Source organism: Rana temporaria, chromosome 7, assembly GCF_905171775.1.
Source record: "Rana temporaria chromosome 7, aRanTem1.1, whole genome shotgun sequence".
NCBI classification, from domain to species: Eukaryota; Metazoa; Chordata; class Amphibia; order Anura; family Ranidae; genus Rana; species Rana temporaria.
The window spans coordinates 113440746-113464165 of NC_053495.1; the positions used below are offsets into that span (position 1 = coordinate 113440746).

General features: G+C 39.3%; 1 protein-coding gene across 1 annotated transcript in view; it reads right to left on the reverse strand.

The window, feature by feature from the left end:
• Positions 1–955: 955 nt before the first annotated feature.
• LOC120945575 (fibronectin type III domain-containing protein 7-like) overlaps positions 956–23420 on the reverse strand; it is a 57339-nt gene continuing 34874 nt past the window's right edge. The window contains exons 7-14 of the mRNA XM_040359844.1: positions 20864–21118; positions 19625–19882; positions 14112–14366; positions 10655–10909; positions 8699–8959; positions 5561–5590; positions 4501–4547; positions 956–995 (exon numbers count right to left, since the gene is read on the reverse strand). Coding sequence (XP_040215778.1) covers positions 4516–4547; positions 5561–5590; positions 8699–8959; positions 10655–10909; positions 14112–14366; positions 19625–19882; positions 20864–21118 — 1346 coding nt within the window. The 3' untranslated portion in view covers positions 956–995; positions 4501–4515. The remainder of the gene's footprint in view (positions 996–4500; positions 4548–5560; positions 5591–8698; positions 8960–10654; positions 10910–14111; positions 14367–19624; positions 19883–20863; positions 21119–23420) is intronic.

Genomic DNA, 23420 nt, shown 5'->3' on the forward strand with positions numbered 1-23420 from the left:
ACACTGCTAAAGCAACACTTGAATGGTTTAAGGGGAAACATATAAATGTGTTGGAATGGCCTAGTCAAAGCCCAGACCTCAATCCAATAGAAAATCTGTGGTCAGACTTAAAGATTGCTGTTCATGAGAGCAAACCATCCAACTTGAAGGAGCTGGAACAGTTATGCAAGGAGGAATGGGCAAAAATCCCAGTGGAAAGATGTGGCAAGCTCATAGAGACTTATCCAAAGCGACTTGGAGCTGTGATAGCCGCAAAAGGTGGCTCTACAAAGTATTGACTTTATGGGGGTGAATAATAATGCACATAGACTTTTTCTGTTATTTTGTCCTATTTGTTGTTTGCTTCACAATAAAAAAAAATCTTCAAAGTTGTGGGCATGTTCTGTAAATTAAATTTTGTAAATCCTCAAACAATCCATGTTAATTGCAGGCTGTGAGGCAAAAAAACACGAAAAATACCAAGGGGGTGAATACTTTTGCAAGGCACTGTATTCTTGCGAAAGTGGGAGAGGGTACCTGTCAGAAAAGGGTGCCGGCTCCCAAAAAAAGCTTTGAAATATGTTAGTGGAAGTAAAGATCTGCTTTAAGTACTGGATGCTTAGGAGATTTTTGTTAAAGCAGAGGTTCCGCCCATTTTTATTTTTTTAAAGCCAGCAGCTACAAATTAGGCAGCTGCTGACTTTTAAAAAATGGTAATTTTAATAAATGTATTGTATTGTATCTAATCATTTATTTTTCTATAGACATCAATACGTATGAATTACTAAACTTAGTACTCAGAACAGTTTCTTGAATTTCTATTGGTTTGAAATAGATATATATAAATTCACCAGAGTCTTTGGAAAATGTCCTTATGTAAATGAGACCAAACAAATGTAACAGATAATAATAAACTGTCATTAATTAAAACCATTTGAATGTCCATAAGTAAATCTAAGATAGCTGTATGTTTTTCACTGTCAGGTCAATTGCACCATGAATTCCTGCCACAAAATCTGTATTTGAAATAAAAAGAAAAAGAAAAAAAAAAGAAGAAAAAATTAGTATTACAGAAACAATGAAGCTCAACATCAGTAGATAGACAGTTAAGAATTCATAGCTGATATACATACAGTATATATAATTAAAAGTTAGGCAGTTCTTGTAACATTTATTTTAGCGTTTATTTAGTGTCTGCCAGTGATAGCGCCTACTGATCACAACAGGGGAAATCATTTTAGCGTTAGGCCTGTGTACATCCCTGTCCTGCTGCCTTTGCAAATTAAAGTAAAACTATATGCAATTTTTTTTTTTTTTTCATTTTGGATAGAGCAAGGGAGGGTTATAACCCCTGTCAGTTTTTTTCTCTGTGTCCTATTGCAGAGATTTTTTTTTTCACTTCCTGTCCCAGAGCCAAACATGATATAAGAGAACATCCCTGCAAAGTGTCCCCATTGGAAGATTTCCCATCTATTACTTTTCTGGGGACAACCCAAAATTTGGGATTTTCTGTTACTGTCACTTTCAATAATAATGATAAACAGGGCAAATAGAGAGGGTGAATCTCCCTAACGGGGGCACAGACACAGATAAAATCCTGACAGGCATTCTAATCCCTCTCCACTCTATCCAAAAAAAAGAAGAAGCTTTGCCTTTAAATATACTTGAAGGTAAAAGTGGTTTGGGGCAAGGGCAATAAAAACAAGGCTCAACCATCTATTTTTTTTACTGCCCCCCAACCAGTGGCGTAACCAGAGTTATGGGCGCCCGGGGCAGAATTATTTTTTCGCCCCCCCCCCCCCCACAGTGCTGCCAGCTTCTCTCCTCTTCTGCCTCCCTTGGTGGGGGATGTTTAAGAATGGAGAGCGGGGCAGAGGGCAGTAAATATGTAATTTACTGGCTCCTTCCTTTTCTTAATGAACACAGTGAGTGATTGGTACAGATCAATCACTGTGTTCATACATAACTAAAGCATAGTAAACTGTGTTTACGCTCAGCACAGAGCACTTCCCAATTCTTCCAAAGGCTCTTTCAGGGCGCTTTGCAGGTGCTAGTTTTAGCGTTATAGCGCCTGCAAAGTAACCCAGTGTGAAAAGGGGTACAAGAGCATTGCTGGTTGGTTTGGAGAGTTTAGTAACCTGTAACAACCAGATTTCATGATTCTGCACTTAGGCTTCTTTCACGCTGGGGTGCTTTGAGGGCGCTAAAGAGCTAAAAATAGCGCCTGCAAAGCGCCCTGAAAAAGTGTCTCCCAGGGCTTTCACACTGTAGCGGTGCGCTGGAAGCACGCTCAAAAAAGTCCTGCCAGCCGCATCTTTTGAGGCGCTGTAGGAGCGGTGTATCCACCGCTCCTAAAGCGCTCCTGCCCATTGAAATCAAGGTGCAGGGCTGCCGAGCCACTTTGCTGGCGGTTTTAACCCTTTTTCGGCTGATAGCGGTGGTTAAAAGTGCCCCGCTAGCGGCCGAATAGCGCCACAAAAAGGACAGTAAAGCGGCGCTAAAAACAGCGGCGTTTTACCGCTGACAGCGCACCGATCCAGTGTGAAAGTAGCAATAGACCAATTAGGCAATGATTCATAGTTGTGTACTATGAATCACTGCATTTTCACTGTTAAAGAACTCCATTTAGTTCTGATTGGCAGCTGTGGAGAAATACCTCCTGCTAGTAAATATATATTTTATTTTCATTGATATCATGAGACTGGCAGACTTTATCAGCTTCTTCTTGCTAGTGATCCAACTAGCAAGAAGAAGCTGATGAAGTCTGAAAGTCTCATGATATCAATGAAAATAAAATATATATTTACTAGCAGGAGGTATTTCTCCACTGCTCATTTAAAACATTGACAGGTAAGCTATAAAAAAAAAAACATTGGCAGGCTGCCATACTGTGTCACTTACCTTTCTAGACGTCCAGCTCCTTTTAAGACATCAGGCCTCCTCCAGCAGCTCCTCCCCCTTCACGGTCACATGACCGGCCTGACGTAATGAAGCCCTCCTTCCTTCTAAGCCTAGAGCAGAAGGCTGGCCGGCGGCCGTGGAGGCGGCTGTGTAGCCAGCCGTGGTGAGCGGCGCCGCCGTGCTAGCACAGGGAGAAGCCCAGCTCGCTGCCTCAGAGTGTGGGGGGGACCCGGCCGGACACCTGCCTAATAGAAATGCGTCTGTCGCGGAGAATTCGGCCGCGATCTGGGTGCAGAGAGGCCGGCCAAGCAGCTGAGCGTGGGGAAATGTTAGGCCCCAGCGGATACAAAACTTGCGCGGGCGGGACTCCTCCAGGGGCAGCCTTTGCGCATGCGCCCGCCCACGTTTCTGGATTGGCCAGCCCCGCCAGCACATGACCGCATACGCCCAATCACAGGGCGCCAGCTGCCGCAAAATGGTGGCCGGAGGAACAGTGACACCATATATGATTTTACAAAAGTGACATGGACCCCCCGCGATTTCGCCCCTGCCAATTTTGCGCCCGGTACAACGCTTGAGGAGGCATTGGCTCAGAATAATAACATTTCCTCTCCCAGTGCTCTCTTATGAACGACATTTAAAAATAAATGTATTTTTTAATAAATATGTAAGTGAACTAAAATGTGGATTAAATTGAGCAATGCATACATGCTTCAATTGAAAGGAACATAAATTACTGAAGAAGTTTGGTGCCAGTTAAAATTGTTAATTGTCTTTTGGGATCTGAACTTTGATAATAATTCATTACCTAGTCCTAAAGCCTCGTACACACAACCGAGTTTCTCGGCAAAAACCAGAAAGAACCTTGCTGGGAGATATTTTTTTGCCGAGGAAACCGGTCGTGTGTACATTTTCGTCGAGGAAACTGTCGAGAACCTCGTCGAGCCAAAAAGAGAGCAAGTTCTCTATTTCCTCGACGGGAGTCTGATTTGGCTCGCCGAGATCCTCGACGGGCTGGTTTTGACGAGAAACTCGGACGTCTGTATGCTAAGAAACCCGCGCTTGCTCAGATTAAAGTATGAGACGGGAGTAAAAGTAGCATTTGTAATGGAGATAACATATTTTTAACGCTGTAACAGACTGAAAAGTGCAAATCGTCTCTTACCAAACTTTTATTTAACACGCAAACACATGAAATTAGCAAAAGCAGCCCCAAGAGTTTAGCCAGTGGAATCGAACTTCCCCTGCCGTTGTATGTGTTGTATGTCACCGCGTTTGAGAACGAGGAGATTTTGGCTTGACTGTGTGTACGCAAAGCAAGCTTGTCGAGTTCCTCGACAAGCCTAACAAGGAACTCGACAAGGAAAACGATGTGTTTCGCTCGTCGAGTTTCTCGGTCGTGTGTACGAGGCCTCATTGTATCTTCTTAATTTTTCGGCATTAAGCAGCATGAGAGTTAACTGCCACATGTTTTTTTTCCAACAAGAGCCTTAATGAATGGACTTTGTCATATGCATGTTTTTTTAAGTTCTAAAGTATGGTTTTAACATGTAAGGTCCTTTCAGCTTAATTAGTATGCAGGATGTCTTATGAAATATTATCTAAATGTTTTTACCTTACCTTAGGATTCCCATGTTAAGTCACGCTTCTTTTTCCTCTATAGATCACTGCAAAATGAACAGTTGGATTACTTGTTAAATCAATTGCTAAACAAACTAAAGTAAAAGAAAAAGCTAAATATTTCATTAGTTTTAGGTGATTTTCTTTTTGTTTGTTTTTTTCAAATATACATTTTTATTAAAGCCCTGGGAGGGCAATGCCCAAAAATAACATTGATACCATACATGAATAATTCCATAACTCCGACATGTCTAACAAGATAAGCAGCTAACAAAAGCATAATGAGTTCACGTGTAGATGAAAGTAACTGATATGTCTAATACGCTTGTCTGCCAAAACATGAAACTGGTAACTACCGTATTTATCGGCGTATAACACTCACACGTGTATAACACGCACCCTAACTTTAAGAGGGAAGTTTCAGGAAAAAAACTTTCCACAGCCCCTGCGTATAACACGCAGGCACAGTTTACCCTCTATTTTCAGGGTAAAAAAGTGAGTGTTATACGCCAATAAATACAGTATATATAATACTATCAGAATGAAATAGTAGGTAGCCCAAACCCGCGACTATTTTTCTTATAAGTACAACTATAAGGAAAATCAAGAAAAGTAGACATAAAAATAAGATAAGAATAATAGAAGAGAAGAGGTAGGGAATGGAGAGAAAAAAGAAAAAAAGGGGGGTGGAAAAAAAGACAGTTGGGGCACTATACTTAAGATTGGGTAAACACAGCGGTCAGAAGGATTTTCTTTTTTTGAGTAGATACAGAACAATAATAGGTTCATTGCTTAGTGTTTAACTTTTTTTACATATAGGGATAAACTTTAATTCATGTGATTATATACCAAATAAAAGAAAACGATGATGATTAAATCAACTGAAATATTAGGGTACAAAAGCACTGGATATTAGTGATGCTCATGCCAGTCTTTAAACACCATTCTATGTAGGGAACTGCACAATGATTGACAGTGCAACCAAATTTAGTAAAAAAATATTTATTGTTCCATACCAGATGCTAAAAGGTAGACAGAATAAGTTAAATCTATTTCTTACCCATTCCTAGAGAACTTCCAGAGCATGTCACTGAAATAAAATAAAATAAAGGTGTTTTAAAGTTAAAAGTTTTTTTTTTTTTTTTTTACTTTAATGCATTCTATACAATCAAGGTGCTCCTCTCCCCTTTTCTAAATACCTACCTCAGTCCTACATCAATCCAGCACTGTGCCAGTCTGCAGGTCTTCTGTCTTCTCTCCCTACTCTCACAAGCTTGGCTGAGAGCAGCAGGAACCATTTGCTCCAAACGCTGTCAGTCAAATCCTCTGAGAAGGGAGTAGGGGGCTGGGACTAAGCGGGACTGTGTGTGCCTATGAATGCACACAGCCAGGCTCGGAAGTGCCCCCTGCACGTGTACTCCCATAGGAGGCTGCTTCCTATGGTGGCACACAGAGAAGAGGTGGAGCAGAGAGCGCCACTGGTGGACTCCAGAAGAGGAGGTTAGGGGCTGCTCTATGCAATACCCTTGCACAGAGCAATTAAGTATAGCTGTTTTTTATTCCTGTTAAAAAATGTTTTACTTTACAACCTCTTTATATATTTATGTGTTCCAATAAATGTGAATACAGCAGTAAATTCAAGTAATTAAAGTGTTACTAACCCCACAACAGTAAAATCAGTCTGTCAATGCAGCATAGCAGGCTTGTTATACTCACTGTGGAATTTATGGGGTTAATCCTCTTTACTGTGTAAAAAGGCTGTTTTAACCTGTGTGACAGATCCTGCACTGTCTATCTGGGGAAAGCCAGCTAACACACCGGCAATAGCCAACCTGCACATGATCAGTTGTGTCTTTTATGCAAGAGAAATTTCTTGTTTTTAGAGATATCCAGGTCACATGATATTGACATCACACATGTGGTCATGCATACAGGCTGCAGTGAAAATCTCCTCCTTCCTGCACCGGAGAAACTGTGCAGTTTATGATGTAACAGTGGTATACAGATCGTCCGAAAAGGTATATAGTGGCAATATTTTTATGTAAAAAGAAGATTTTATAAGCTGTGGGCACTGTGGGGGAACAAATTAACTATTTCATATTACTGGGTTGTGTAACACTTTAATTTATTGTTAACCCCTTTTTATTGCAGATAGATATTTCTGTTGCTAAAAATATAATCTACACATATGCATAAGGTATTTAGCAAAACAAAAGTTACCAACTTCGAATGATGCAAAAAGGAAAGGATCGCCGCAAATCCCGACCAGCCCAGGTGAATAAACGAAAAATAGCAGCCTCAGCCTACATGCCTTAACCAAACCACACACCCTGATTTATTTCACCCTGCCCACTGGGGCAAAGTCATTTACTAACTCCCTGAATTTGTATTAGGACAAGCTTGCATCCCATGTTCTGGGACACAGGGATATGATTTCACGCAGGGGTCAAGACCTGGGGAAAAAAGTGTGGAAACTCCCACCCAAGATCCACTCCCCCACCAAAAAAAAAAAAACGATACACTCATATGCATAATTACTAAACCGCAAGTTCTTTCTCCGCAATGTCTCCTGGGAACAATGACAAAAGCTCCCAGGAGACATTGCGGCATCGAGGAAGTGACGGAATACCCGCACACTACCCGATGAATCCATATACAGGAAGCGGCCAGTAACATAAAGGATTACTAAGGTTCGCCTGCCCCTGACAGTGACTCGAGCTGGGCATCGCCGCTTAGTGAAGGATTGGCTTGGGCGGCTCGGCTGTTCTCGGCTTCTCTAGTCCTACAAAGGGAACTGCGTTCCTGCTGTGAAAAAAGTGCAGGAACTCCGTTCCCACGCGTTCCCGCAGGACTTGAGCCCTGATTTAACGTCTACTTTAAATGGCGCAATCAAACAAGTCGCAACTCAGAACGATGACATCTCACAATTGTAAGCTTTTTCTGCTGTTCTCAGACTTTCTGTTCTAGGTTGGCTATGTTTGCCCCCCATGCCCCCCTTGTATATATGAATGTAGCCAATCTTTCCTGCCTACCTCCAAAATAGACTACACATCTACCTGCAGACATTTTAAGCTTTTTGGGAGTTGTAGGACACATAGCGGATCATGTGACCAGAAAATACGGCACTGCTTGCTCTACACTAGCAGCAGTGAGGTGCATCAGTTAAGAATAGGGAGTGTGCACAGGGCAACACGAAAAAAGCCTGAAAACAACAGTTAGAGACTTTAAAATACAAAGAACAAACAGTGCTATGCATGGAATACTTAATATTTTAGAACAATTGATGTTAAAAAAATGTAGTTCATTTTCACTTTAAGCTTTTTCTAAATTAATTTTGTATTGACTGCTAAGGTTCGGGGACATGTACTGTACATCTTAAACTATGCCTCCAAAGATGTATAGCGATATCAACCTGTTTGTTGTATTACTGAATATTCACAGTGTATTTAAAGCCCAATCTTTTTTTGGGGGGGAGTGGGGAAGATAGAGTGGGGCAGATCTGAAATCCCTGTCAGGTGTTTATATAACAATCCCTTTGGGAGAATTCACACGTTCTTTCTCCATGTGACAGGTAAGTCTGTCATAATGTACTAGTATGAACCGCATTATTTATTTATTTTAAGATTAATACTTTTTAAATGTTCAATTTAGTTTAAGTTTACTACCACTTTAAACCCAGAGTTAATGTATATTCTATTACACAGATGCAACAAGGTTCTGTCTTTAAAGTGATATTAAAGCTAAAGCTTTGGGCTCCCCCCGAGTGCCCCCATAGAGAGCCGTTTGCTATTTGGACACTCATGCGTACTCGTTCCAAAGCCCCGCTCTGAGTTTCCATAAGATACACAGAACGAGGCTCAGCGCTGCCCTCGCTCCCTCATCACTGGCTGTGGTTGATGGCAGCGGGAGCCAATGGTAGAGACTTGGGTAAGTATTAGGGGGCTGCGGTGAGAGCTGCATACTGAAGGTTTGTTACCTTTATGCTTAGAATGCATGAAGGTAAAAAAACTTCAAGCTTTAGAATCACTTTAATTTTTATGTAACCTAAAAAAAAGTTACCTTCACTAAGCACTGCTCCAACAATAAATGATTCATGATTCTTGTGGCGTTCTCTTAAAGTAATGCATTTGTTATCTAAACTGACTTGTAGCCAAAGATATTTCAGTTCTTAATACTTTTGATTAAAAAAAAATCCTACCAGAATATATTTTTTTGGGGCAGAAAGATATTTGGGTATCTCCACCACTGACAGGAGACACAACCACAGTATATACATCCCCACATAGTATCTCTGTAACATCACAGTAGCTGACACCGGCTAATGGATTGCAGGTAAAATTTCCTTTAGAACCATATATATTGACAGTGTAGTTTTCAGGTCCAGGTGAAACCCGCCATGTTACACGGATTCCACTATTTGATAGCCGGTACAGCTTGACTCCAGATGGACAGCAAGCACCTAGAACACAAATACACTACTTAGTCTACAAATTTCGGAAAATCAGATTGATAATTGAATATTTTACGTTCATGCTATGTTGATAGTGCATTCAAAATCAATAAATAAAAATGTATTCTTCTCTAGGTCCAGTAGGAAGTTGAGTCCACTACTGGTCTATAGTTTTCATAGTAACAAAGCTTGACAACTCCTATTACCAGTTTCCTGGTGTCCCAGGAATTTGACAAGTGCATCGTTATTTCAAGGAGGAAAACCAGAGAAAAATAATACAGCTTTCCCCTTTGTATATAACCAGTGACTCGCTAGTTTTTAAAAAGTCAGTTTTTTCCCCCTTGCACCTTACTGGGTATTCATTGAAAAAGTCTGTTTGCCTTTAGTAAATCAACCCCTATATTTCTAAAAACAAACAAATGATATTTTTTTACATATTGCTAACATAATTAGGGTATAGCGGATCTTTGTGTCAATTAAGTTTTTTAAATGCTGTTAAAAAAACATTGCATTCTTTATCTAAACTGATTTGTATCCAATGATACTTCAGTTCTTAATACTTATGATTACCGTATTTATCGGCGTATAACACGCACAGGCGTTTAACACGCATCCTAACTTTAAGAGGTAGTTTCAGCAAAAAAACTTTCCACAGACCCCTGCACAGTACACAGACCCCTTTCCCTGCAAAGCACACATCCCCTTTCTCTGCACAATACACAGCCCCATTTCCCTGTACAGTACACAGCCCCATTTCCCTGTACAGTACACAGCCCCCTTTCCCTGCACAGTACACACCCCTGTTTCCCTGCACATAACACAGCCCCCTTTCATTATAAAGCCCCCTGCACTCCCAGGAGACCCCCAGTCTCCTGGGTCAGCATTGCCAGCATACTCTAAAGTTGAGAAAACATCACTGTCAGCCTCTTCTCGTACACCGCTCCTCCTGTGTCACTGTCATAAATCAAAGCTTCTAAATACCTCAATCCATCATGTGACTGCTCACCTCTGCTGGTTCATTGACGGTCACATGACCGCTTTCCTCCAATCAAAAGCTACACTCGAAGGAGGAGGCAGCGCGGGAGGAGGAGAGCGGCCAGGAAGAGCAGTGTTAATTGAGGTATTTAGAGGCTTCCATTTAGATTGAGGGTGACACAGGAAGAGCAGTGTATGAGAAAGGACTGGCAGTAATGTTTGAAATACTTTGAAGTATGCTGGCAGCGCTGTCCCAGGGCCAGGAGAGGCGGGGCAGCCGACCTAACACCCCCCAAAGGGTGGAACCCAGAGTGGACTGCCCGATTCCCGATCCCCGTTGGTAAAAAAAAAAATATTGGTGTATAACACACAGGCACAATTTACCCTCTATTTTTAGGGTAAAAAGGTGTGTGTTATACGCCAATAAATACAGTATATAAAATTCCTACCAGAATTTTTACAGTGCTTTAATGTAAAATAATTAACATGGTAAAGCAGAGGGCAAGCACAAGGGTGACCTTATCAATATGCTGCTGCTGTTTGATTGTTAAATAGCAAGCTAGGGAAATAGAAGTGACTATGTAAGAAGAATTTCAGCAGCAATTTTGCCTATAGCTACCCATCTGATGCACTTTAAGCACAAAATTTATACAAATGACACTGACATTTTGTAATTAGGAGGCAGATAAACAGCGTAAAACACACTTTTTCTAATAGAAAGTTACTTACTTGATGAATACCCATGATATGTGCACTGTGACATAAGGCCTGTTTCACTAACTGCTTCTAGGGACACTGAGTAACTTGTTCCACAGGTGATACATCCCAAAAGGCAGTGGTCTTCCAGTGTGTGGCACTTTGCCTGTCCTTTAGGTGATTCCAGCATAGTGGTATATGTCTGTGCTCCAGCAGCGATGGACCAGCTGACATTTGTCACAGACTGTGTGACTTGAACAACGCTTATATTTGCTGGGCAGCAGGGAGCTGTAATGAAAATGTATTAAAATCAGTTATGTAATATTTGAATTTCCTGTGATTTTTCATAGACTAGAATGACAATGAACACTTTTATATCATATTTCTTATTTTGGATATTAACAAAATACGATCATGATTGCCAATAGGGAATGTTGCTGCTGGAACAGTATGGTTGAGATAGTTACTCCTGCAATATCCTCGAAGGGCTAAAGCACTATAAGTTTGAATATACAATTCTGTTTTTGCATGTCAAAAGATCCCCTAAAGGAAACCTATACTGAGAGGCACATGTAGAATGTCATTGCTAACATATCTCGCTAACAATTCTAGTATATTGGTTGTCATGATTATCTAATGGTTTCAATCAGGGACAGATTTTCATCACTGGAGCCTATAGGCAGACACCATTTGGGGCCCAGCACAGTACCCCTTTATTAAGATCACCTACATTATACAAAACATTTGTTAGTGTTCATGGTGCTAACCTGGCTTAGAATACAGTATAGAGATAATGTATACTGGAGAAGCATTCCAAATGATGATGGAAACATGTGGCTAAAAAATTACCCTGGGGAAAGCTGCCTCATGTTGCTTATAAGAACTTACCGTTGAAACAATAAGGCTGACTTACTAAAGGATTTTAAACATTTTACACAATAAAACATGTAAAGATTAACTTCAGTTATCCAATTGTGAAAGGAAAATATCTGGTTACTTACTTCATAATTGGATAAATAAAATCTTAACATACTTTTGTGTATGAACATTCTCAAATTCTTTTGTAATTTAGCCTTAAAGTGTAGCTAAACATACAGGAGAGAGCTACCTACTTGCAACCTGTAGTAAATTACCTATTTTCCCTAATGTTAAAATCTATCCTAACTGGAATACACGAACCTTTGAGCAAAAACAAGAAGGTTGATTTGGAGTTTTTACTTAATTCTAACTTTTTTATGCATGCCTGCTCCACATCAGTGACTCGGGTAGTATTAAAGCTAGAGACATCCAGGCACTTAAAATTATCAGAAGGAGATCAACAATCGGTGTCATCATATTTCTCTTAGTACAGGTTCATTTTGTAATGAATTAAATTATAATTAAAAATGTATAAATATTACACATATAGTATTCAATAAAACATTCAAGGACAGCTCACCACAATAAGATGAGCCGTACCAAAAATAAACAAAACATATAGTACATAAAAAAGAAGTGCATAACATTGGACATGTACATGAACAGTGCCTGTGAAGCTTGCCAACCTGACCCACACCACCTTCTCAGAAGAGATACAAACCCTCCCTCTCATAATCATATATGGTGTCCCACCATACAATTTTGCTGAAATCCCACCAACTTGTCGGAGGTGATGAGGTGCATATCAGAAAGTGTCATGGAACAGAAAGAATAGGATTAACAGAAAGGTTAAAACTAGTCTGTTACAGTGAGAGGTGAGGTCATCCATCTGCCCCAGACCTTTTAAAATTTGAGAAGCGCCTCCAGGTTCAGAATAAGAGGCTTTATAAAGAGCTAGGGCGCTATTCACTGAAACCTTGCAAAACTCTACTGATGGAGGAGTAGAACTCTTCCAAGACAGAACTTTGCATTTCCTAGCATGAAAAAATAATAGAGTAAGTAAGGTCCGTATAAGCTGTAGTAGGGGCCAAATCATCCACCAGTAGGCAGAGTGAGGAAAAACTACAGTCACTTACCAATCTACTAAGGGCTGGGTGTTAAGCAATCTGTGACAGAGAGGTCAAGAGAGTTGCAGGCACCAGGCAGAATTGCTGATCTAATACAGTTGCCAAAAGTAGAGCCTGGTGGGCTTGACTTAAGTGGCATTATATGACATTAGAGCACTGCACAGAGGCCAGCTGCACAGATCACTTTGCCACTTGGGCCAGTAGATCACTGCAGTTCTATATGCAGTGCCATCTGCAGTTTAGATCGCTCCGCCTCTAAATTTTATTTTACTGGCTGTTGCACTGTTGTTGAGTGTCACTGGGTACATAGGCAGGGCACTCTGGGGCATTGGGACCCCCTAGCTTCGCTTATCTACGCCCCCACCAGTAATCATTAGAATTTCAGAACAAATATAAACTAGGATAATGTGGTATATGTCCAATGAAATATCTGCTGCTATCCTTCACGGTAAATCCCATAAATCTCCCAAAATTTGGAAATCCTATCTTCCAAAATACTGTATTACGCATATAAAACAAAAGATTGCTTATATTAGCGTCCACAAGCTCTTCCTTCTGTAGATTTGCCTCCCCTGTTCCTTCTTCATTTATATTATTCTCTTTCCTTCTTTTCTATTCATCTCTTTCCTCTTCCATCTCTTTAATTTATCTCACACCAATATTTATCTATACTAAAAGAGCGCAAGTATGTATAAATCCACAATTTATATTCACTTTTAAGACTTTATTACCATTTATACCAGGGGTGCCCAACCTTTTGAAGAGCGAGGGCCACTTAAGCAACTTAGTAACCATTCGAGGGCCACTATGAGCGGAGCGGGCGGAAGACAGGTCACGGCTACTCTATAGGCCCTCCTATCCGCCCAGATGAAAGGGGATGAATTCTCTTCTGTTTTTTGGATTGGAGGTAGGTGGGCATAAACAGACATCTGTCGCTCTATAGAGGTGAATTAAGGGTCCCATTTGGTCTGGCCGATCTTGTGAAAAGGGTCTAAGACTGATTTCACACTGATGTGCTGCGGTATTCCCACACCGTGGGTGCAGTGTAGTGCACCTGTGTCTATCCTGCGGGTCAGCTGAACTTTGCCATAGACTCCACCTGTGGCAAAAGCCGACACTGTAGAGGAAGCATCGGCTTATGGGGCTCTGCTCTGCAGCCACTTTCTTCCTCTACCACCAGCTTCATTCACAACACTGATGCTGTGGTATGGCTGGTCGGCAACCTGCGATCTGGGCTTGCCAACCCTCCTTTCCAGAGAAGGAGGTCGCGGGCCACATCAGAGAGCTCCGCGGGCCACATGTGGCCCCCGGGCCACTGGTTGGCCACCCCTGATTTATACTATACGTTGACTTATGATTGAGAACATGATAAGTATATGATCTACTGTATATTCATAGCTACTATTGCATACATGTCTCTATATACATCTTCTTTTCCTGTATTATTGTCTAATATTTTAATTACATTTATTGAACCTGAAGAATTTCAGAACAAACAGAGTTACCTGTCTCTAATGGGACACTGTAGCTAGGCAGACTTGTTCCTTCAGAAGTGGAGGCCAGCACATGAACCATATGCATTGATCCACATGGAAGTTTCCCCAGTGTGCATGAAGTGCCTGAGCTGCTGCAGTTCCACAATCCATTCTCTCCTCGTGCGATCACTGTGTACTCTGCACCATTGTTATTAGACTCCCAGGTAACCATAAAGCTACTTACATCAACCATTGTGATATTCTTGATTTCAGGGCTACATGGAGCTGGAAGAAAAACAAATTGTTTAATTTTTCACAATTTTCTTGTTTTCATTTTAGAGAAGACCAACTTCAGATAGTCTTACCATCCCTAAATGTTTTGTGGAATTTTGCAGGTAACCTTTTGTCAGAATATAAAATGTGATTGCTTTGGTCGATAAAATTGGCAGCAGTTATGACATCATTCAAAACGCTTCACAAACATGGAACAAACTGTTATTATTAGGTTCATATCTGAGCGATTTGAAATCGCAGGCAGAATCAGAGCGAATGTAAATGGAGCTATCACAGAGAGAAAAGTTTTTTTGGAATGTTTACATACAACTAATAAGGAGATGCTTCCTTTTCAGCATCATCAAATGAGAACTGTAGGTAAAATACAAAAAAAATCGAAATATATATAAGAAGTGAAAAACCATTTGTCTTTACCATTGCCATGTTATTATATGTACTATTAAAAAAAAAAACATACTATTCCACAATGAGGCAGGAAAAGAGTATTTTATAAAACTAGACACTACATAGAATGCACACCAGTGAACGTTCCCATCATTAGTTGAAATTTGCTATTAGAAGCTATTCAGACAGCCAACAAAAAGGCATCAGTAGTCTTTCAATTCTCCTGCTTTTATGGACTGATAGCAATATATGCACATTGTTTTGCAGGTAAATGTGCACTTATTATATTTTGTTTTATGTGCCTGTAAAGCATTGCACAAGTGATCAGCAGATCGCTGATGCCATGCAGGTCTCCTGCAGACCTGTCAGTGTATCTGCTTCATCCAGGAAGCCTATACATTCTGACAGGAAGACTTAATGAACTACCACAGAGCTCACAGCGCCGTGACAGCTCATTTAAAACTACAAGCCGACACCTGCAAAGGACTGTCACAGAGAACTTTGAAGGAGCGACGCGGTCGGATGGACGGAGCCCTGCACAGCTGCATCTTCTTTAAATTGTGGCAGCAGACACTTGGAGAAGGCGGGGGAGGCGCAGGGCCAGTGCATTCATAACATATTACATGTTACACCCTGAACATGTTGTGAAAGGTTAATGTATCCTTTAAAGCAGTATTAAACCCAAAACTAAACATTTAATATATTGCAACTTACATAGTCTGGGGTAGGGTAGTGTCAGATATAATAGCAGATTTAGATACACTAACAAATTGAAGCCAAATTGCTATTAATACCTATTAATACCTGTAACGGGAGGGCCCGTGGAACCCAGAAGCTCTTAGAAAGCATGAGCCAGAAAATAATGGACACTCAGAATATATCTTGGATCGCTTTAACATGGGTCTGTAATTCACAAATAATTCCAGGATATATGTAAGGAATAGACATGTGCACAGCAAAAATTTTCGTTTATTTCTGTTTCGTTTCTGTTCGTTTATCGTGATTCGTAACGAGTCGTAATTTCGTAAGACGTTAGTTATCGTATTCGTACTCTTTAGTATTTTTCGTAACACTCTTTTTTCTGTTTCCGTTTTTTTCTGTTAGTTTATTTTTCGTTGAATCGAGATTCGTATTTTCGTTATATTTTGTATTCTGCCGCGTTCGTATTTTTAAAATGATTTTATTCGTTTCTTCGTTTTTACGTTAGTTTAATTTCCGTTGTTTTGCTATTCGTATTTACATTATATTTTCCATCATGCCGCATTCGTATTTTCGTAAGAAATATATTTTCGTTGCTTTATGATCATTCATATTTTCGTGTCTAATTTCCTTTGATTGTAAAAACTTACTTTTGTAGATTTTATTGCATTCGTAATTCTGTTAGAATACATTTTACGTTTATTCGACACACTACTCGTCGTAATTTTGTAATTCGTACTTTACTGTGATTGACTTGACTGTCTTAGTTAGCACACACACCCTGTCTAGAATGAAGTCTGACATAGAAGAAAACTAAAATATGTCAGATATTACAAATACAAATCTAGAAATTAGATGCACTGCAGTCTAACACAGAAAAAGACACAAGGAGCCAGGAGGTAATGAGAAAGAAGCTCATTGGGGGAAGGAACAAACCTCTTCAGAGGAAAGGGACAGCGCTCAGTGGCTATTGGTCAATGTCCAGAAATATTTCAGTACTAACGAAAGCTAATTTACATTATTTTGTATTTTCGTTGTTTTCATTTCCGTTTTCCGAAGATTCGTAATTTATTTTTCGTTAGTTTTGATTTTCGTTTTTTATTCTTTGTTCGGCATTTCGGTTGTTTTCTTTTCGGTCTTGGAATATTAGTAAGTTTGCATTTTCGTTCATTTTGTTTTTCGTAATTATTATTTTTTTTGGGTTCGGTATTTTCGTTGTTTCTATGTTTTCGTTTCGTTCATCTTTCGTATCTTCGTTGTTTTTCATATTCGATATTTTTGAAAATTTCGTTATTCGTTATTAATTGCGCTAAACCGTTCGTTCATTCGTATGTTAACGAATCAACTAAAATAACGAAAATTGACGGAAAACGTATTCGTAACTTAAAAAATTGCACATGCCTAGTAAGGAACTATTACTGGTTGTTGATTCTGAACTCAACAGGTTAATTGAAAGAGGTTAATTGAAAGATTGAAAGATGTCATCACCTCCAGCTACCTGGCTGCCTGTGTAATGTAAATTGAATCCAGACTAACTTCTAAGGATCTTTCATTGTGGCTTGTGCTAATTGACCCTGTATTGTGTGAAGGTCTATTAATGATAATGTGTATTGTAAGTTAACAGACAGCCTAAAGGTCAGGAGTCATCAGCTGTAGTTAATTAGCTCATGTAAATTAGATTAGGTCAGAAGCCGGAGCCAGGATGTCTGTTAAAAGATGTATTGAGGAGGATGTGTATTGGGGCTCAATAGGTAAACATTGTGTGATGTTGTGGGTGGAGTTGGGTCATTGTTCATTTGGTTACTGCAGTATCCTAAAGTGTATATAAGAGCTGTATTTCTCAATAAAGGGGCTATTCCTGTTGAACCTCAAACAGAGCTGTGTGTCTCATTAATGGATTTTTAAGGGTCATGTTCGCCGGATCATGTAGTGTCGGTAGCTGTCTTGTTTTCGGGAATGGAATATCCTAAACGGCTTTAACCCCTGTCCCATTTGGGGTGCCGTTACAATACCTTATAAACAGTTACAGCAAACCGTTTTTTTTAACTTTTGAGATAAAGGCTTTACAGTAAATAAAAGGTGATGGTTGTTAGCATCCCTGTCGGTGCTAAAGGGTTTGGGGTTGATTTACTAAACTGCAGCGTGCAAGATCTGGTGCAGCTGTACATGGTATCCAATCAGCTTCTAACTTCAGCTTGTGCAAAAAAGTTTTGACAAAAAAAAACTGGAAGCTGATTGGTTTCTATGCAGAGTTGTGCCAGAATTTAAACTCTCCAGTTATAGTTTTTAGTAAATCAACCCCTTGTCTTATCTCTGCAACTGCTACATCTGCAGGAGATCTTGTTTTTTTGGAAAATAACAGACTTACTGGCAGGACCACCAGGTGAAAATAAAAGAATAAAAAAATAAAACTAATGTAGTCATCACATTAACCCCCCTGGTGGTATTCCCGAGTCTGACTCGGGGTGAGATTTTTGGGCTACGATCGGTAATCCCGAGTCAGACTCGGGCTCGCCTCGCTGAATCCACAGGCAGTGTTTACTTACCTTGTCCCTGGATCCAGTGATGCCACTGCGCTGTGTGAGCGATCGGGACCTCGCTCGATTCACACAGTGCCTCTGTGTGCTGCCGATCTCTGTTCCCTGCGACGTTACGATGCACGGGGGCGGAGAACGGCGCCAAATTCAAAAAGGTAAACAAACACCTTACATACAGTATACTGTAATCTTATAGATTACAGTACTGTATGTAAAAAATACACACACCCCTTGTCCCTAGTGGTCTGTCCAGTGTCCTGCATGTACTTTTATATAATAAAAACTGTTCCTTCTGCCTGCAAACTGTAGATTGTCCATAGCAACCAAAAGTGTCCCTTTATGTCAAAAATGGTTTTAGAGCAGCTAGAAAACAGCGATAATAAATTATAATCACTTGCAGAATTGTGTGATAGCGATTTGTGGGGAAAATTCGTCATCAAAAAATAAAAGTAATGACAGCGACAATTCTGCAACTGAGCAAATTTCTGTGATTTTGAGTTGATTACATTATTGAATAATTTTTATTATAATTATATTATTTGTTATAATTATTTATAATTATTTATTATATTATAATTTATCATTTTGTTTTTAAAAAAATGTCATACCTGGGATGCCTACTAGACTCTTGTTTGGTCAGATTTAAGTGAGTTATTCCTAAGGCCCCGTACACACGACCAAACATGTATGCTGAAACTGGTCTGCGGGCCAGTTTCAGCATACATGTTCGGTCGTGTGTAGGCGCGAGCGGGCCGAATTCCAGCAAACATTTGCCTGCCGGGCCTTTTCCCAGCAGACAAATATTCCTGGACGTGTTTTAAAACCGTCCGCTGGAATCCTGCCCGCTCGGACATGTACGGTCGTCAGTACAGACCTACCGTACATGTCCGAGCGCCCGCCGTCCCTCGCATGCGTCGAATGACTTTGACGCATGCGTGGAAGCCTTTAAATGGCAGGCCCGCCCACATCGCCGCGTCATCGCCGCGTCATCATCGCGGCGACGACGTGGACACGCCCCGCGTAATGTTTACGCGCGGACTTCTGTACGATGGTTAGTACAACCATCATACAGAAGCCCTCTGGCAGGCATGTACGGTGAAAACGGTCCGACGGACCGGTTTCACCGTACATGTTTGCTCGTTAGTACCTGGCCTAAGAATTACAGGCCTACAATATAAAACGCCAAATTTCCTTGCAAATAATGGTACCGCTTTCAGCACCTTTTTTCTGAAATAATCATACCGCCAGGGAGGTTAAAGAGTTGGTAAGCTGTAAAATATAAAATATTTCCTTTTGGGTTAAATACTGCTTTCATTTTTATGTTTTTTTTATTTATTTTTATTAATAGGCTGATTTGCAAGGTTATTTAAACTAGCTATATTATTATTCTGCATATAAAAAATAATATAATAAAATCTGATAAATATCTATCTATCTATCTATCTATATATATATATATATATATATATATATATATATATATATATATATATATATATATACACACAGTATATATATATATATATATATATATATATATATATATATATATATATATATATATATATTTTTTTTTTTTAAATAAGAAAAATTATATGTTATATATTACATACAACGATATATACATACCTGTCTTCATATACTTAGATGCACATGAGGTATTGCTGCCTCTGTTTTCACTGTAGGAAAAGACAGTTACATTGTATTGCCTATTACACTGAAGGCCAGAGAGCGCACAAACTGTGGCGGTGTCATTACAGAGGATGACAGTGGTCCCATCAACTGCCTTGGTCTCATACATTTCTGCACCTCGCACAGCAGACCAAACAATCTCCAGAGTATCCCCAGATACGAAGGCCGGAGAAATATCACTGGGACAACAAGGAGCTGTAGAACAATAACATGTCCTGTAAGATTTGGAGGTAAATTGCAAACAGCAAGACAATAAGTACATATCAACATAAGTTACCATCTACCCCAGTAGTAGCCATTTCTACTCCTACCCTTCGATAAGCAAGCCATCTTTAAGTCCAACTTGGTACATTGTTATAAAATGTGTCCAGGGCACAGTGAACATTCAGAACCCAGATTATATTCATATATGCAAATAAAACTGCTAAATGGTGATAACCAATTCCTACTAGAGGAAACTGTAACTCCAAGTCAGAGAACCACTCCTAGTACGTAGTAATCATTGTATTTGTGCTAAATTGATCTTATCCTTTTTTTTCAAAATCCATTGCTGCCACATTCAAAAGGCACGTGCCTCTTGTCAAATTTTAAATTGGTGCAACTTTTCCATCTTTCCTGTTGAGATTAGTGCAAATATTTTTGTTTCTTACATACATGGTCATACTATCTCACAATTCTGAATAAATAGAGAACTCTATGGTAATAAAAACATATTAAAGAAGCTGCTCCCCTAAAGTGGTGTGAAAACAACTTTAGCAATGTGGGGGGTGTATAATAATAAGGGGGCACTAATAGTAGGTGATGGATAAATTCCAAATTCTAGCTTGAAACAATATATTAACTACAAGGTTAACAATATAATAGTGATTTAAAGTGCAAGTGCTTATATAATAACAACATCAAAAAATAAGTGCGAACAGGTTAAAAAAATGCAGCAATGGTCACTAAATGATAAGCATTGGTAAGTCCATGCATCAAATGGTTGACTTGAGAGTAGACACCATGTTCGTGTCCCATAGACTTTATCGGTGTTCGCGTGTTTCGAACAAATTTTTTGCCTGTTCGCATGTTCTGCTGCAAACCGAACCGGGGGTGTTCGGTTCTTCCCTAATTATTTTTAAAAATCAACTTTACAATTAGTTTAAATATGCTTGTCTTGGTGTACTGTCTGCTTACCTGTGGTATAGTTCAAGAGCTCACCGAGGGGGCTTTGCCCTGCCTTATTATAAGCAAAGACGCTCATAAAATAGATGAACCCACATTCAGATGGAAAATAACATGGAGACTGAGATGTGTTGCAGTGAACTTCAAAACCATCATCACTCTTCACAAACACAACATAATAATCAGCGAGGTTTCCATGAGACCATGACACTGTGAGATTCCCAGGATTGTCCTCCACAACTGTGATCCCATCAGGTGCACATGGAACTGAAAGAAAAACATATATTACTAAGAATCAAGCACAATATTATCAAAGGTACAAATAAATGTAAAAGCTATTATCTCCCTATTTACTAAACGTATCTTGTTGATCTTCTTCTGCCTCTTAAGTTGGCTATACTTGTAGATTTTAGAACAAACATTCATACGAATAGTCTTTGTAGAGTCGATGACTGGACAATTGTCATTCAAAGGTAGTTCAAAATTGTCTGCTCTTAACATTTACTTTTTGAAATCAATGTAATTTCCCAAACGAAAACCACATGCACTGTTAGAAATTTGTTCATTCGAGAAAAAATGTATTTGAATTCTCTCGCACTGTGGACAAAAACAAACTTTGATCCCATTAACGATCAGAAAATTGAATCAACATTCTTAAAACGAAAATAGCGGTGGTGACGTCACTTCCAGTAGCGGCCGAGTTCAGAAGTTTTTCCTTTATGCTATTTGTTTGCTACATTAACTGTAAGTTACTATTTATGTGATTTTTTTTTATCAAAATACTGCAACTCTTCCTTTTCTATGTTACTGAACATTAATATCCTGGGAGCCTGACTGTATCTGAACGAGCAGGGAATCAATCTGCCATGGACCGTTCGGCCAGTGTGTATTTGTCAGAGAGGCTTATTTATCTGCTATATGAGGTGAGAGGCTGGGGGAAACGTGGTCACCCTCACTGAATGGTGGAGATTAGTCGAATGGTGGCACATGCACTTTACTTCTGATGAAATCTTATTACACATTTAGATTCAGCATTGCACTTGGACTTTTTTATGCACCTTATATGAGACTGCTTCATATATATTGGACATATATATATTTAATTTGCACAAATATCTTTTTGAACATTTCCTTCGTTTGGAAGTCCTGAACTGTTATCTGCACTTTGGGTTTTGTCATTTTTTGCACAATTGTTTTTACACAATTGTAATTTGCACATCAAATTTGTTTGCACACATTTATTCTTCTGCACTTTATTGCTAATTTGCATAGCTGCTATCGTTGCACATTTGCGCAGGTATAATTAAATACTTGGCACTGTGCCTGCAGGTATATTAATTATCATTAATTAATTTTACATATTTGGATCATTAATATGAATATTTAGATCGTTGTTTTTTTTTCATGAGGATTAGTAAGCGCCACATTCCTTATCTTTTCCATTTATTCTTAAACCAAGGTTTTACTGTATGTTATATTACATTGCCTTAATGTCACATTAAGCCCTCAGTTTTTTGGTTAAAGTTGTAGTAAACTCCCATCTCTGACTTTTACCTATAGATAAGCCTATAATGAGGCTTAGCTATAGGTAGTATAAATTAGACATGTGCATTTGTTTTGTCTGAATGCATTTTCGTCTGAATTTCAGGTATTTTCATTATCGTTTTAACAAACGATAACGAAAGCACAGAAAACGAAAACCGAAAGATCCGACATAAACAAATGTTTTATTTTCGTTTTCGTTGCGGTCGTATGTGCCTAACCGTAACTCTATCAGTCCAATATTATTCTACATAAAGAGAAAAGATTTGACATTGAGAGAAAAGATTCGACATTATAGAGACATGAAGAAGAGTCGACATAGAGAGAAAAGATTCGACATAGAGAGAAAAGATTCGACATAGAGAGACATGAAGATTCGACGAAGTAGCTAAAAACATATGATCGCAGCAAGCGGACATTTTTGGTGAAATGCTCTGCCCATAGGCTATAGAATAATTCTAATGTTGGTTGACTAGTAATAATTATTAATAAATATAATTATTATTAGTCATACAACATTAGAATTCTTCTATAGCTTGTAGGCGGAACATTCAACCGGAAATGTACGATTGCGGCATTGTACAGTTTTGTTGCTCCGTCAAATCTTTTTTTTTTTTAAGATTCTGTCGAATCTTCTTTTTTTTTTCTTCTTCTTCTTCTTCTTCTTCTTCTTAGAACATTCGACAGACACCATAAGCCTTCAATGACAGTTTTGACCTTAATTAATTTGGATTTTCAGACGAATGCATTTTTTTTACGAAAAACAAAATAAATAAAAACGAATTTCGAGAGTAAATAAATAAATTTATTTTTCGGACGAAAACGAAATTCCGAAACGAAATATTTCAGTGTGCACATGTCTAGTATAAATATCTCCTAAACATGCATGCTTAAGAGATAGTTACTGTACATGCAGCCAGTGAGATCAAGGGCGCATGTGCTCAGATGGAATAGCCATCCAGGCTACTCCTTTAGAGCCCTGTGCCGTAAACTTTGGTTCCTATGGGATGTCATCGCAGCTCCAGCC